Source organism: Cherax quadricarinatus, chromosome 11 (genome assembly GCF_038502225.1).
Source record: "Cherax quadricarinatus isolate ZL_2023a chromosome 11, ASM3850222v1, whole genome shotgun sequence".
In the NCBI taxonomy this organism is placed as follows: domain Eukaryota; kingdom Metazoa; phylum Arthropoda; class Malacostraca; order Decapoda; family Parastacidae; genus Cherax; species Cherax quadricarinatus.
Genome location: NC_091302.1, coordinates 33,721,579 through 33,738,743, shown reverse-complemented (window position 1 = coordinate 33,738,743; position 17,165 = coordinate 33,721,579). Strand labels below are relative to the sequence as shown.

Below are 17,165 nucleotides of genomic sequence, written 5' to 3'. Positions count from 1 at the left end.
TACACCAATTTAACTAGCATATCTTGCCTCAGAATGCCCAATGCTGTTCATTCAATTTTTTAACCTAATTTTGTTTGTATTTTAACCCGTAAACGGTTCAAACGTATATATATGTTCACTACTCCAGTGTCCTGAATATTTTGAAAAATAAAAAAAAATTTTTTTTTTTATTGAAAAAAAGAGCACATTTTTCTAAGTGTTACAGGATAAAAAAAAAAATTAGGGTCAGTATTTACCGATATATGAAGCCCCAAAGTTGGCACTTGGAGATCACCTGACAGCAACATGGAGTGCTGCCGCTTGCAGAAGTGTTGCCCATATGTCTTTCTTCCATTTTTTATATTATTTTATATAATTTTTATGTTCTGATAATTACAATTTATAGTAGTTCTTGTCATTTCATAACTAATCTTTGTTCTGACACTAATATTAAGTACTGAAATTGTACTCACATTGTCACAAACACACTGACAGGTGGACATTTACACCTGCCTTGGTCATTTACTATTGTCTTGGAATATATACAAAGTATTTATAGGTCCCAGCAATGTTGAGGAGCAGGAGGAGGAGGAGGAGGAGGAGGGAGGAGGAGGAGGAGGAGGGAGGAGGGAGGAAGAGGAGGGAGGAAGAGGAGGAAGGAAGAGGAGGAGGAGGAGGAAGAGGAGGAGGAGGAGGGAGGAGGAGGGAGGAGGAGGGAGGGAGGAGGAGGGAGGAGGAGGAGGGCGGAGGAGGAGGGAGGAGGAGTAGGGAGGAGGAGGAGTAGGGAGGAGGAGGAGTAGGGAGGAGGAGGAGTAGGGAGGTTTAGGAGTAGGGAGGTTTAGGAGTAGGGAGGAGGAGGAGGAGGAGAAGGAGGGAGGAGGAGGAGGGAGGAGGAGGGAGGAGGAGGAGGGAGGAGGAGGAGGGAGGAGGAGGGAGGAGGATGAGGAGGAGGAGGAGGAGGAGGAGGAGAAGGAGGAGGAGGAGGAGGAGGAGGAGAAGGAGGAGGAGGAGGAGAAGGAGGAGGAGGAGAAGGAAAAGGAGGAGGAGGAGGAGGAGGAGTAGGGAGGAGGAGGAGGAGGAGGAGGAGGAGGGAGGAGGAGGAGGGAGGAGGAGGAGGGAGGAGGAGGGAGGAAAAGGGAGGAAAAAGGAGCAGGAGGAGGAGGAGGAGGAGGAGGAGGAGGAGGAGGAGGAGGAGGAGAAGGAGGAGGAGGAGAAGGAGGAGGAGGAGGAGGAGAAGGAAAAGGAGGAGGAGGAGGAGAAGGAAAAGGAGGAGGAGAAGGAGAAGGAGGAGGAGGAGGAGGAGGAGGAGAAGGAAAAGGAGGAGGAAGAGGAGGAGGAGGAAGAGGAGGAGGAAGAGGGAGGGAGGAGGAGTAGGAGGAGGAGTAGGGAGGTTTAAGAGGAGGGAGGAGGAGGAAGAGGAGGAGGAGGAGGAGGAGGAGGGAGGAGGAGGAGGAGGAGGGGGGCGGAGGAGGAGGAGGAGGAGGGAGGAGGAGGAGGAAGGAGGAGGATGGAGGAGGAGGAGGAGGGAGGAGGAGGAGGAGGAGGAGGAGGAGGAGGGAGGAGGAGGGAGGAGGAGGAGTAGGGAGGAGGAGTAGGGAGGAGGAGGAGTAGGGAGGAGGAGGAGTAGGGAGGAGGAGTAGGGAAGAGGAGGAGTTGGGAGGAGGAGGAGTAGGGAGGAGGAGGATGAGGAGAAGGAGGAAGGAGGAGGAGGAGGGAGGAGGAGGGTGGAGGAGGAGGAGAGAGGAGGAGGGAGGAGGAGGGAGGAGGAGGGAGGAGGAGGAGGAGGAGAGAGGAGGATGAGGAGGAGGAGGAGGAGGAGGAGCAGGAGGGAGGAGGAGGGAGGAGGAGAGAGGAGGAGGAGGAGGAGGAGGGAGGAGGAGAGAGGAGGAGGAGGAGGGAGGAGGAGGGAGGAGGAGGAGGAGGAGGGAGGGAAGAGGGAGGAGGAGGAGTAGGGAGGTTTAAGAGGGAGGAGGAGGAGGGAGGAGGAAGAGGGAGGAGGAGGAAGGAGGAGGAGGAAGGAGGAGGAGGAGGGAGGAGGAGGAGGGAGGAGGAGGAGGGAGGAGGAGGAGGGAGGAGGAGGAGGGAGGAGGAGGAGGGAGGAGGAGGAGGGAGGAGGAGGAGGAGGAGGAGGAGGGAGGGAGGAGGAGGGAGGGAGGGAGGGAGGGACAGAGGAGGGAGGGAGGGAGGGAGGGAGGAGGAGGAGGAGGAGGAGGAGGAGGAGGAGGAGGTGGAGGGAGGAGGAGGAGGAGGAGGTGGAGGGAGGAGAAGGAGGAGGGAGGAGGAGGGAGGAGGAGGAGGGAGGAGGAGGATTAGGAGGAGGAGGATTAGGAGGAGGAGGATTAGGAGGAGGATTAGGAGGAGGAGGATTAGGAGGAGGATTAGGAGGAGGGAGGGGGAGGGAGGGGGAGGGAGGAGGGAGAAGGAGGGAGGAGGAGGGAGGAGGAGGAGGAGGCAGGAGGAGGAAGAGAGGAGGAGGAGGAGGAGGAGGGAGGAGGAAGAGAGGAGGAGGAGGAGGGAGGAGGAGGATTAGGAGGAGGAGGAGGATTAGGAGGAGGAGGAGGACTAGGAGGAGGAGGAGGAGGAGAATAATAATAATAATAATACCTGATAATAATAATAATACCTAATAATAATAATACCTAATAATAATAATACCTAATATGTAATAATAATAATACATAATAATAAGTTGCCTTGAAGCATGAAAAACAAAGTCCACCCCTGACAGTGACATGATAAGGGGAGATAACATCTGATAAGAACTGATGTTTGATGAGCTTGAGCATACAGGAGGGTGGGGAGGGTGCAGCTGATAAGAAAAGATTAGATGACCCTCCCCCTCCCTTTGTTTTTGCTGTTACACAAACATTTCTGTCTGTCTGTCAAGCTCCCTGTCTATCTGTCTATCCGTCTAGCTCTCTGTCTCAGAGAGAGTCACAAGACTGCGTCGTCATCACGTTTACTCACATCTTTGTCTGGATTTTTTTTGTTATCCTAGGTAATTTACACTATGTATACTTGTATTTATGTGTACCTGTGAGACAGAGATAGACAGACAGATAGAAAGAGATAGACAGAGACAGACAGAGATAGAAACAGAGACAGACAGACACAAATATAGACACACAGAGATTGAGACAGAGAGACAGACAGAGATAGAGACAGAGAGATAGAGATAGACATAGATACAGACAGAAAAATGGAGATAGAGCCAGGCCGCCAGCAGCCGGCCAGCCACACAGCTGGCTGCCACGCAGCTGGCCAGCCAGCTAGCCAGCCAGCTAGCCAGCCAATCAGCCAATCAGCCAGCCAGGCAGCCAGCCAGAATCGTTTCTCTTTACTTAGGGCATAGGTTATAAGACATTCTGAAACGGTATTGCACAAATATTGCACATGGATTATCGAGGTTTTTTTATACAGTATTTCCTCGACCACTTGTGACCACATCCACCTCAAAGCCACTAAACTGAGTGTCAAAATCACATTCCTCTTAAAATGGGAGTGTTAATACTACATGACATCAGTGAATCCCAGGTGTTTGCTGCGCTGTTTGCTCTAGCTGGCACTCATTTGAACTGGTGCTCCCACAAGGTACTAAGTGGTCCTAGATTGTTTTAATACTGCGCACACTGAATGTTAGAACCCATTCTATGCTGACACGGCATCTCAGGCCAATCGTGCCAAATTTGAAGGCAGGAAAAATAAAACGTATATATACGTTTGGGGCATTAGCGGTAAAACACATATATACGTTTGGACCGTTTACGGGTTAATCTGCTTTTTGATGTTTAGTACCATATGTAAATATGATACTAAACATCAAAAAGCAGATTAATTTTGTTTGTATTTTAATCTGCCCTTGATGTTTAGTATCATATGTAAATACAGTGGAACCTTGACTTATGAGTGTCCCAACGTACTAGTTTTTTGAGATAAGAGCCGTCCCTGGGTCGATATTTTGCTCTGAGTTACGAGCCAACATTCGAGTTATGAGCCAGCTCCCCCTAACCCTCTCTTCCCCCTCAACCCAAAACCTGGACATCTCGCTTGTTTATCTATGATTTCATGCTTTAACCCTTTGAGGGTTTTCGTCGTACTAGTACATCTTACGCGTAGGGGTTTTTGACGTACTAGTACTCATAAATTCTAGCGCCCTCAAATCTAGTGGGAGAAAGCTGGTAGGCCTTCATATGAAAGAATGGGTCTATGTGGTCAGTGTGCACAGTCTAAAAAAAATCCTGCAGCACACAGTGCATAATGAGAAAAAAAAAACTTTGACCATTTTTTTTTAATAAATCAGCGACTTTGCAGTGTATTTTCGTATGGTATTTATTGTTGTATTCTAGTTTTCTTGGTCTCATTTTATAGAATGGAAGACATATTACAGAAATTGAGATGATTTTGACTGGTTTTACAAAGAAAGGTGCCTTGAAATTGAGCTCAAAGTAGCAGAAATGTTCGATTTTTACCAAACTTCAAAAGTAAACAAATCGTGCCAAGCGTGCAATACACGTCAACTGGTGAGTCTAATATTCTTTCACAAGTGCACCAATAATATTTATACCATTTTTTACACTAATGCAGTAGTCTGCATAACAGTAAATCTTATATTTTTTGTGAAAATAAAAATTCAAAGTGGAAAGCAAAAGAATATAAGAGGGGCCTTGAGACATGACTAATGACTAGAGGAAATGTCATTTTAGTGCCAGGAATGTCTTTCTTGTTTATTCTGGACCCTATTCGGAAATTGGCATCTTTTGAAATTTGTGTGAAATTGGCAAAATTGCTAAATTCTGACCACTGTACTGGATAGTTGAATTTCATAAATGGGTGGTTTCTTGCACTCATTCGATAGAAAAAATGTAGTTCTAGCGAAATATTCATGTTTTTAGTCGACTAGTACAGTGAAATTGGCCGAAAATGGGGCTCAAAGTGGGCAAAATCGCCGATGCGTAAACATCGCCGAGACCGCTAACTTTGCGAGAGCATAATTCCGTAAGTTTTCTATCAAATTTCAAACTTTTGGTGTCTTTATGATCGGGAAAAGATTCTCTATCTTTTCATAAGAGAAAATAATTTTTTTTTTTTTTTAAATTTGGCCGACCCTGAGAACGAGTTTCGGAGAGGGCCTGTCGACCCTCAAAGGGTTAATTCCATGGAAATCATTCTCTTTTTCTTCTCAGCACTGTCCTTTACACTTTCTTTCTTAGGACCCATGCTTAGAAAAACGAAGTTTGGCCAAATGACTTTTAAAAATACAGTGGACTCCTGGTTAACGATATTTTTTCACTCCAGAAGTATGTTCAGGTGCCAATACTGACCGAATTTGTTCCCATAAGGAATATTGTGAAGTAGATTAGTCCATTTCAGACCCCCAAACATACACGTACAAACGCACTTACATAAATACACTTACATAATTGGTCGCATTCGGAGGTGATCGTTATGCAGGGGTCCACTGTATAAGTAAAGCAGGAGAGAACTGCTCCCACAGCGAGGTAAACAGTGCACCGAGTGATAATAATAATTATTATTATTATCAGTAGTGTTATTATTATTATTATTATTATTAAGTAACAAGAGCACAGATCCAATTCCCTAAATTAATAATAATAATAGAGCTTCAGTTCCCTAAATTAATAATAATACAATATTAACCCTTTGACTGTTTCGGTTGTACATGTATATATACGTCTTACGCGCCACTGTTTGATGTATTCATACGCATAAATTCAAGCGGGAGAAAGCTGGTAGGCCTACATGAGAGAGAATGGGTCTGAGTGGTGGGTGTGCACCCTGTGAAAAAAATCTGGGATTCAATGGTGCATTGTGGGAACGCCATCTTGGTAGTCCATTTTCACCATGCCTCGCAGTAAGAAGTACAGTGGTTCCTCATTTATCGTCGTTAATCCGTTCCTGGAAGTGCAATGATTATCGAAATAGACGATTTTCAAATCAATTTTCCCCATAAGAAATAATGTAAATACAATTAATCCGTTCCTGACACCCAGAAGTATTAAAACAAAAAATTTTTTTACATGAAATATAGATGTAGTACATAAACAATACAATGGGACATGATGAATGAAACATTAACAGCATAACACTTACCTTTATTGGCGATTCTTCTTAGTGTATGGAAGACTGGAGGAGGAGAGAGATTGGATTAGTTACTGTTTGGAAGGGGAATCCCTTCCATCAACAACTCAGGTACCAAGTGCTTTTCTGGGGTTACTTCTCTTATGCTTCTTAATGCCACTAGGACCAGCTTGAGAGTCACTGGAGTCCTGTCTCACAAATAAAGTGTCCAGAGAGCTCTGTTTCTGGCATCTCTTTAACCCTTTCAGGGTTTCGGCCATACTAGCACGGCTTACGCCCCAGAGTTTTTGACGTACTAGTACGCCTAAATTCTAGCGCCCTCAAATCTAGTGAGAGAATGCTGGTAGGCCTACATATGAAAGAACGGGTCTATGTGGTCAGTGTGCGCAGTATAAAAAAAATCCTGCAGCACACAGTGCGTAATGAGAAAAAAAAAAATCTTTGACCGTGTTTTTGGATTAAAACAGCGACTTTGCACTGTATTTTCATATGGTATTTATGGTTGTATTCTAGTTTTCCTGGTCTCATTTTATAGAAAGGAAGACCTATTACAGAAATTGAGATGATTTTGACTGGTTTTGCAATGAAAAGTACCTTGAAATTGAGCTCAAAGTAGCAGAGATGTTCGATTTTTACCACAGTTCAAAAGTAAACAAATCATGCCAAGCGTCCAAGACACATCAACTGGTGAGTCTAATATTCTTTCACAAGTGCGCTAATATTATTTATACCATTTCTACACTAATGCAGTAGTCTGCACAACAGTAAATCTTCTATTTTTTGTAAGAATAAAAATTCAAAGTGGAAAGCCAAAGAAATATAAGAGGGACCTGGGGATGTGACTAACAAACAGAGAACTTGTTATTTTAGTGTCAGGAATGTCTTTCTTGTTTATTCTGGACCCTATTCGGAAATTGGCATCTTCTGAAATTTGTGTGAAACTGGCAAAATTGCTAAATTCTGACCACTGTATTGGATAGTTGAAATCAGTAAATGGGTGGTTTCTTGTACTCATTCGATAGAAAAAATGAAGTTCTAGTGAAATAGTTATGATTTTTGTCAACTAGTACACTGGAATTGGCCGAAAATAGAGCTCAAAGTGGGCAAAATCGCTGATGCGTAAACATCGTCAAGACCGCTAACTTCGCGAGAGCATAATTCCATAAGTTTTCCATCAAATTTCATACTTTTGGTGTCATTATGATCGATAAAAGATTCTCTCTCTTTTCATAAGAAATTTTGTTTTTTTTTTGAAATTTGGGCAACCCTGAGAACAAGTCTCGGAAAGGGCCTGGTGACCCTGAAAGGGTTAAAACTTCCCTAAAATGGGCCAAGACTCTGTCACTGTACAAGTTGCCGATATGGCTTGCAACATCCTTCTCAGGGTGATGTTTCTCCATAAATCTTTCCATCCTACCCCACATTTCAAAAATCTCCTTAATTTCTGAAGAAGGTACCTTCTTCCATCTCTCTTCCTCCTCCTCTGCAGCAAGATTCTGAGCTGCGATCTATTCCTGTTCCTGCTGAAGCTCTTGCAGCTCCTCAGTGGTTAGCTCTTCGTTGTGGTCCTCCACCAACTCTTCCACATCCTCCAAACTCACATCCAACCCCATGGAACTCCCCAATGTCGCAATAGAGTTCACAACTGACATAGGCTCATCAGGGTCAGCCACAAACCCTTCAAAATCCCTCTTGTGGACAATCTGGCCACAATTTTCTCCAAGCAGAGTTCAAAGTCCTGGTAGTCACTCCCTCCCAAGCCTTACCTATAAGGCTTATGCAATGGAGGATACTGAAATATTCTTTCCAAAAGTCTCTTAGGGTCAAGTGAGTGTCTGAGGTCACATTAAAGCACCTTTGAAACATTGCTTTGGTGTAGAGTTTTTTAAAGTTTGAAATGACCTGCTGGTCCATGGGCTGGAAGAGAGGAGTGGTATTCGGGGACAAGAACTTTACTGTGAAGAACCCAGACTCCTGCAGAATTAGATCATCGAAGTTTGGAGGATGAGCAGGTGCATTGTCCATTACTTGGAGGCACTTGAGATCCAATTTCTTTTCCAGGAGGTAACTCTTCACACTTGAACCACTCGACGAAAACTTCCCTCGTGACCCATGCCTTATTATTAGATTTCCAAAACACACACAATTTACTCTTCATAACATTGTTTTTCCTGAACACTCAGGGATTTTCAGAATGGTACACTAGTAATGGCTTCACTTTGAAATCCCCACTAGGATTAGCACAGAACATGAGTGTCAGCCTGTCTTTCATAGGCTTGTGTCCTGGCAGTCCCTTTTCCTACTGAGTAATGTAGGTCCTCTTTGGCATTTTCTTCCAAAAGAAGCCTGTTTTGTCACAATTGAACACTTGTTCAGGTTTCAGTCCTTCAGCCCCTAAGTACTCCTTGAATTCACTTACGAATTTTGTAGCTGCAATTTTGTCCAAACTGGCAGCCTCATCATGCCTTATCACACTGTGTATGCCACTACGCTTCTTAAATCTCTCAAACCAACCTTTGCTGGCCTTAAATTCACAATTATCAGTACTCGTTGCAGGCAATTTCTTTACCAGATCGTCATGGAACTGCCTAGCCTTTTCACAAATAATCGACATCATAATACTATCTCCTGCTAATTGTTTCTCGTTTATCCACACCAATAATAACTTCTCAACATCTTCGAGTACTGGTGATCTCATTTTTGTCAGCAAATTTACCCCCTTTGCAACAACAGCTTCCTTGATTTCCTTTTTCTTGGCCACGATGGAAGATATGGTTGTACGGGATTTGTTATACATCCTGGCCAGTTCAGCCACACGTACGTCACTTTCATATTGTTCAATGATGTTTTTCTTAAATTCAATCATATTTCTCACTTTCTTTACCAAAAGCTTGGCACTAGGAGCTTTTTTTGGAGCCATGGTAGCTTATTTAGCACTTGTAAGCACTAAAATGAATGGAATATTATGAAATATTTCGTATGAACAAGTGAGGGGACCGTCGCTCACTGGTAAACAATGGCACACTGGCTGGGAAGGGAGGCCGAGGTGCTCAGAGTGCGAGTACGCGTCCCAGACGAAGGACGATTAACGAGTAAACTGACCATTTGCAAGCCAATGTTTGGAGGAAAATAATGCGACGATTTCCGAAAAGGATGACTATCGAGCCGGACGATTATTGAGGGACCACTGTACCTCACTCCTCGGCGGACTGGAGGTCTTTTGTTCCCAAGTGATAGCTCTAACAGCGATGAAAGTGCCAGTGAAAGTGAATTCCATGGCTTTCAAGCGGGTGTGATCGAAAACAGTGCCTAGGATAACGTAATTAGTGATGAAAACCCAGATGACCCACGACCTTCCACCTCTGGTGCTGGGCCGGCTCGTTCACATTCTTCTGTACCAGGATGAAAGAGGAAACTACTTACCTGTGTACAAGACTCAGATGTGAGCAGTGAAAGTGATAGTGATAGTGATTTCAAAGCTATTGAAAGCAGTTCTAGTTGCGACAGTGAGGGTGAATATTCCCCAGTGAAGCGGCAGTATATACGACGTACCATGTGGTCTGGTAGTGTGTCATATGCTGTTCCAAGGGGAAGGAGTAAATCTCGGAGCACATCTAGTGGCCCTACACCACGACCTGATAGTGAAGATGACGATATTGTTACAATGGGTATGAATGATGTGAGAGAGGCAGCAGGTGGTGGTGGTGATAGTGATGGTGGCATGAGTCATGTGGCACCAGCAGCAGGCCACGCTACTACCGACGCTGCACAACTACAACCAGCCTCGCCCAACCCCACACTCCCACAACCTGCACAACCACAACCACATTTCAATATCCAGAACCCACAAGCAGACCGCATCTGGGATTGGCAGGAAGGGGAGGAGTTTGTTCCCAGTCCCCATGACTTTGATGAAACGCAAAGTGGAATACGGCCATCATGTACACTTGGGAACAATGCTACTGAACTGGAATGCTTTCAGTTATTCTTCGATGAACCCCTGATGGACATTATTGTCAGGAAAACCAACACATACTATGAGTACACCATGGCAAATACAATTCTCTCGCCAAGATCACGGTTACACCAGTGGAAGGACACAACTATGGCAGAGATGTACCTGTTTTTTGCCACAATAATGCTTATACCACATGTGTATAAGCACACTGTCACCACATACTGGGCAACAGAACGCCTGATTTCAACCCCAGGTTTTAGTGACATTATAGGTGTGAATCGTTTTTTGATACTGTTACGTATGTTACACTTTTCAGACAAAACAAGGCCTGACAGAAGTGACAAGTTATATAAGATCAGAAATGTGTTTATGTGCCTGAAACAAAAGTGTTGCATGTATTTTTATCCCTTCAGGAAGCTCATTATTGACGAGTCTTTGATTTTACTCAAAGGAAGACTCTCATTCAAGCAATACATACCAAGCAAGAGGAAACGCTTTGGTATAAAGTTATTTGTACTGTGTGATTGCAAAAGTGGTCTTGTTTTGGATATCATTGTGTACACTGGCAGTAATACATTGAGAGATACCAGGAAGTTATTGGGTATCTCTGGTGATGTGGTTAGAGCAATGATGGAACCATATCTTGGTAAGGGGCATATACTATGTACTGATAACTGGTACGCAAGCCCCATACTCAGTGATTTCTTGCGAGTGAACCTGACAGACATGTGTGGCACAGTGCGTGGTAATCGTAAACATATGCCAAGGTTCGACGCTGGCACTAGCATGGCCGAGGTGCAGGCCTTTGCTGCCAATGACATCATGGCATTTCGGTGGCATGACAAACGTGATGTCACATTCTTGACATCAGTTCACCGAAACAAAATGGCACACACTGGCAGGCACAATAGAGAGACCAATGAACCCATTCTAAAACCTGCAGCTGTCATGGACTACAACCTCAATATGCACTTAGTGGACAAATGTGACATGCAGATTGGGTTTGCTGATTGTGTACGCAAGAGTTATATGTGGTATATGAAACTTTTTTTTCAATCTTCTTGATATTTCCATGCTAAATGCTTATAACATATACAAGTTGAGGATCAACAACAAACCAAAATATGGTGAAATTTTTTTTTTTTTTTCGAATATTTTGCGACATAGAATGAGTTTCTGAAAGGGGCCTGTGACATTCAAAGGGTTAATAATATTATTGCAGTCAAGTCACTTAGTAAGTCAGTCAAGTCACTCAGTAAGTAAGTCAAGTCATTCAGTAAGTCAGCCAGGTCACTCAGTCAGTCAGTCAAGTCACTCAGGAAGTCAGTCAGTCAAGTCATTCAGTCAGTCAGTCAAGTCACTCAGTAAGTCAATCAAGTCATTCAGTCAGTCAGGTCACTCAGTAAGTCAGTCAGTCAAGTCATTCAGTGAAGTCACTCAGTAAGTCAGTCAAGTCATTCAGTAAGTCAGTCAGGTCACTCAGTAAGTCAGTCAAGTCACTCAGTAAGTCATCAGTTAAGTCATGCAATAAGTCAGTCAGGTCACTTAGTTATTCAGTCAGTTAAGTCACTCAGTAAGTCAGTCAAGTCATTCAGTAAGTCATTCTGTCAGTCAGTAAGTCACTCAATAAGTCAGTCAAGTCATTCAGTAAGTCAGTCAAGTCATTCACTAAGTCATTCAGTCAATCAGTCAAGTCACTCAATAAGTCAGTCAAGTCACTCAATAAGTCAGTCAAGTCATTCAGTAAGTCAGTCAAGTCATTCAGTAAGTCAGTCAGTTCAGTCTGTCATTCAGTAAGTCAGTCATTCAGTCAGTCATTCACTAAGTCAGTCACACAAACTCATGTTTACCTCTTTTTCTGTGTACAAAGTAACACTTCATTACAGCTACAGGTTATCTCTTATTCCTCTTCATGCCACTTTCAGCAACACTGGTATGGCTACTGGGTGTCATGATTGCTTGGCAGATACAAGATATAGTAACTGAAATATCATAACACAATTCACAAAGACAGCTGCCTTGTAGCAGAGAAAGACTGGACTTTAACATGTATGAATTGCGAACGCTGGGATGGCGTCGAGGAGTGGCAGGGGATGGTGGGAGGGCTCCCCGGCTGCTCCACAACAAGGCAGCCGCTTGAGCAAAAGAGAATTTTTTTTTCCTTCCCATAAACTGAACCGTGTTAAATTAATTATACGACGTGTCACATAAAATTGTGCCGCAATTCTTCAATGGCGGTCTACTGTATTATTATAATAATGATAGAGCTTCAGTTCCCTAAATTAATAATAATAATAACAATAATAATTGTAATAATAATAATGATACAGCCTCAGTTCTCTAAATTAATAACAATAATAATAATAATAATAATAATAATAATAATATAATACAGTGGAACTTCTACTTGCGAGTTTAATCTGTTCCATGACCTTGCTTGCAACTGGATTTGCTCATTTGCAGAGTCATTTTCCTCATTTAAATTAACTGAAATGCAATTAGTCTGTTCCAGTGGAATTCTGTACTTTAATAATTTTGCTAATATCAACTCTACGGCTTATTTATCTATCTCACTTCATCTAATATGACATAATAAACAATATAAATAACAAGGAAACCTGATATATACTCTAAAATGAATAAAATATGTAATTCATGTAGTGGTATGGGCGGTGTCGGTGGTGGACAAGAGTTTGTCTGGAGACAGACAAAATACTTCTTGAATAATTTCACTAATATCTATCACAGTTCATCTAATGTGACATAACAAACAATATAAATAACATAGAAACCTGATATATATACTCTAAAATTAATAAAATATGTCATTATATATGTGGCAGCGGTGGCAGCCGACAAGAGTTTATCTGGAGACAGGACAAAATACTCCTTGAATATTTCACTATCATCAACTCTATGGCTTATTTATCTATCACAGTTCATCTAATATGACATAATAAACAATATAAATAAAATAGAAACCTGATATATACTCTAGAATGAACAAAATATGTCATTATGTAAAAGGTGGAGGAGGCCACAACCGCTCCCTCTTTGTTGTGGTAAACACTGCCATCTAGTGACGGCCTTTTGAAGCTGTCTATTATTATAATTATTATGTAGTACATTATTATTATACATATTATATTATTATTATTATTACTGTATTATATTATACTATTATTATTATATGTATTATTATTATACATATTATTATTGCTATTATTATTATTACAATATAAATAATTTGTAATTTTTATTCACACAAAAAATATAAGATTTACTGTTATGCCTTATTGCAATAATTGTATAAATAATGTCAACCCATTCATGACTGCATATTGGAATGGACATTTGTTTACTCTTGAACATAGCCAAAACAATCGAACATTTCTCCTATGTTGAGCTCAATTTCAAGGTACTTTTCGCCGTGAAAGCAATCAAAATCATATCTATTTCTGTAATACAGTAGACCGTCATTTAACACGGTAGTTACATTCCTGAAAACACAGTGTTAGGTAAAAAACCGTGTAAGATGAACTGAAGAACTTATGGGAAAAATACAGTTACGTTCCTGAGAGCCCAAAAAAAGCCAAACTTTTTTTAGGCCTCCACATCTTACAAAAATAAAAGTGAATATGTAATTGAAGTTCATTGTTATGATGTATTATGTTGTTTTTACTGCTTAAGACTACAAATGTAACAGAAATAACAATAATTCTTACATTAAATTGTGGGTGCTGGTGTTTGTGGATGATTGTGAAGAGCGTGGAGAGTTATGTTGTGGCCCTACTGGGCTGAGGTGGATGGTAGAGGTTCTGGTACTGAAGTTGATGGTTGTACTGGAGTGTCTAACTTGAAGTCATTCAGTCAGTCAAGTGATTCAGTAATTCAGTCAAGTGATTCAGTTAGTCAAATGATTTAGTAAGTCAGTCAAGTGATTCAGTAAGTCTCAAGTCATTCAGTAAGTCAGTCAAGTGATTCAGTAAGTCAGTCAAGTCATTCAGTAAGGCAGTCAAGTCATTCAGTAAGTCAGTCAAGTTGTTCAGTAAGTCAGTCAAGTCATTCAGTAAGTCAGTCAAGCCATTCAGCAAGTCAGTCAAGTCGTTCGGTAAGTCAATCAAGTCATTCAGTAAGTCAGTCAAGTTATTCAGTAAGTCAGTCAAGTCATTCAGTATGTGAGTCAAGTGATTCAGTAAGTCAGTCAAGTCATTCAGTAAGTCAGTCAAGTCATTCAGTAAGTCAGTCAGTCAAGTCATTCAATATGTCAGTCAAGTTGCCCAGTAAGTCAGTCAAGTTGTTCAGTAAGTCAGTCATTCCGTCATTCAGTCAGTCAGTCATTCAGTAAGTCAGTCATTCAGTAAGTCAGTCATCCATTAAGTTAGTCATTCAGTAAGTCAGTCATTCAGTAAGTCAGTCATTCAATCAGTCATTCAGTCGCACAAACTTATGTTTACCTGTTTTTATGTGTACAAAGTAACACCTCATTATGGCAACAGGATGTCTTGTCTGATATCTTTGTTTCCTTCGTTAATTCTAAAACTTAATTAAATGCTTACACCTTTTCTTGCCACTTTGAGCAACACTGGTATGCCTACTGGGTGTTATGATTGCTTGGCAGATACAAGATATAGCAATTAAAAGATCAAAACACAATTCACAATCACAAGCTTGTAGCAGGGAAGTTGGACTGGACACGTATGAAGTACGAATGCTAGGATGGTGGGGTGGCGTTGGGGGGGGGGGGGCTGGAGACGGCAGGAGGTCTTCCCTGCTGAACCACAACAAGGCGGTTGCTTGAGGAAAAGGAAGTTTTTTTTTTCCTTCCTGCAAACTGAACCATGTTAAATTCATCATACGACATGTTACATAAAATTGTGCCGCAATTCTTCAATCGTGCTATATCCAAATTGTGCTAAATGATGGTCTACTGTATATCTTCCATTCTATCAAATGAGACCAAAAAACAAGAATACAACCATAAAAACCATACAAAAATACCGCTAAGGGGTGGCTAATTGCTGAGAAGTGAACTCCATTATTTATGCTTAGATTTCTTTCATTTTTGGTGTACATTAAGAAGCATAAATAAATAACAAAAAGGCACAATACCGTGACTGGAACGATACACAAATAACCCGCACATAAAAGACAGAAGCTTACGACGACGTTTCGGTCCGACTTGGACGGATACATTGCCCAAGTTTCAATAAGATAGTCCAACAAAGAAATGAGATACAATTCCCTAGATCAAGAGCAAGAGCCCCTCACCAGCATCAAGGAACCTGCCTTGAGGTCTGCTCACTTATGGAAACTTTGCTCACGTATGAAAGCAAAAAATCGACCCATCGACTGCTTGTACGTATTTAGAAAAACTTGCTCGTGGACGCGCTCGCAAGTAGAGGTTCCAATGTACTACTACTAATAATATATTATTATTATTATTATTATTATTACAAGAGAGCTTCAGTTGTGCAAGACAGGTATACAATACCGACAACCACAGTGCTGTAAACACCACCTCCAAGGCTGAGGGACTGATTACCTCATCTTTTGTATATAGTTCTTCTGTTTTCTAATTATGTCCAAGAATCTGTATTGATAAAGCCACTGGATGGCGAAACGTCTACAATAAAGATAACCAGATGTTGCACAAGTGTCTTAACTTTCAGAGCTTCAGTTCCCTAAATTAATAATAATAATAATTATTATTATAATAATGAGAGAGTTTCAGTTCCCTAAATGAATAATAATAATAATAATAATACATAATATGTACGTAATAATAATTCAGATTGCTTCTGCTAGTTGGCACAGCTGGTAAGCAGTAAACATGTTTACATCGCTGTGGGAGCAGTTCTCTCGTGCTTGTTTGCATTTTTTACAGTCATTTGGCCAAATTTTTTTGTCTAACCATGGGTCCTAAGAAAATAAGTGCAAAGGACAGTGCTGAGAAGAAAAGGACGATGATTGCCATCAACATCCCCCAACCTCAGCATCCCCCACCCACACTTTATATAAACAGTTTTTATACAATATTTCTTATTTATAAATATACATTGTTTCAGTGTTTTCCTTAGAAAATTAGTGATCTACTGCAGTTAGCCTCAAAAATACTCTGTTTTCTCTTACAGTAAGAACATGGGAAGATACTATAGCCAAATTGGGACAGAAATGGTGAATGCTTCTGTCGCTGCCTCTGCCACCATATTATGGCCTATTTTATTCATTCTAGAGTATATATCATGTTTCTGTGCTAATTATATTGTTTATTATTTCATATTAGATGAATTGTGATAGATAAATAAGCCGTACAGTTGATAATAGCGTCATATTCAAGTATTTTTTCTCGTCTCTCCAGAGTGCAGGAACGGATTAATGGCTTTTCAATTAATTTAAATGAGGAAAATTAATTTGACGTATGAGGAAATTGAGTTATAAGCTAGCTCCTAGAACGGTTTAAACTCGTAAGTCAAGGTTCCACTGTATTATTATTTTAATTGAGAACACTATAATATTACCATGGACTCAAAATTAGTGTTAATCTCAAAAGATTCATTAATTACTGTATAATAAATGTTATACACCTACCATCCGACTTACGACCTGCTCGACTTATGGCCTGCTCGACTTACGACCACTTGACTTACGACCGTGTTTTTTATGCCAAATTTCTGGGAAATAAACAACTTTTTGTGTTGTACACAGTGTTTATCCTAAAACTTACAGTATAAAATACAGTACTAACAGCATAAAAAGTAAAGTAAAACATGAAATACCAAAATAAAACAATAAAATAAAGTCATTACAAAAATATTTTGTTGATATTCAGTAGTAAAGTTCGACGTATGACCATTTCGACTTACAACTGGTTTCTCGGAACCGAACTCGGTTGTAAGTCGGATGGTAGGTGTATTTGGTGTAATATGCAATATTAAAGTACAGTGGTCCCTCGTTTTTCGTAATTAATCCGTTCCTGGAGCCGTTACTATAAACAAAATTTACGATTTGCGAATCAATTTTCCCCATAAGAAATAATGTAAATACAATTAATCCGTTCCTGACACCCAGAAGTATTAAAACAAAAAAATTTTTTACATGAAATATACATGTAGTACATAAACAATAC

The 17,165-nt window shown here is 41.1% G+C and overlaps 1 protein-coding gene across 7 annotated transcripts in view; it reads right to left on the bottom strand.

Moving 5' to 3' along the window:
* Nucleotides 1-17,165, bottom strand: part of LOC128687641 (exonuclease 3'-5' domain-containing protein 2) — a 95,308-nt gene that overhangs the window by 67,305 nt on the left and 10,838 nt on the right. The window contains exon 2 of one of the 7 annotated variants that reach the window (XM_053775204.1): nt 9,631-9,713. The exons of the other annotated variants lie outside the window; for them this stretch is intronic. Within the exon in view, the coding sequence (XP_053631179.1) occupies nt 9,631-9,692 (62 nt within the window). The 5' untranslated portion in view covers nt 9,693-9,713. The remainder of the gene's footprint in view (nt 1-9,630; nt 9,714-17,165) is intronic. 7 annotated transcript variants of the gene reach the window in all.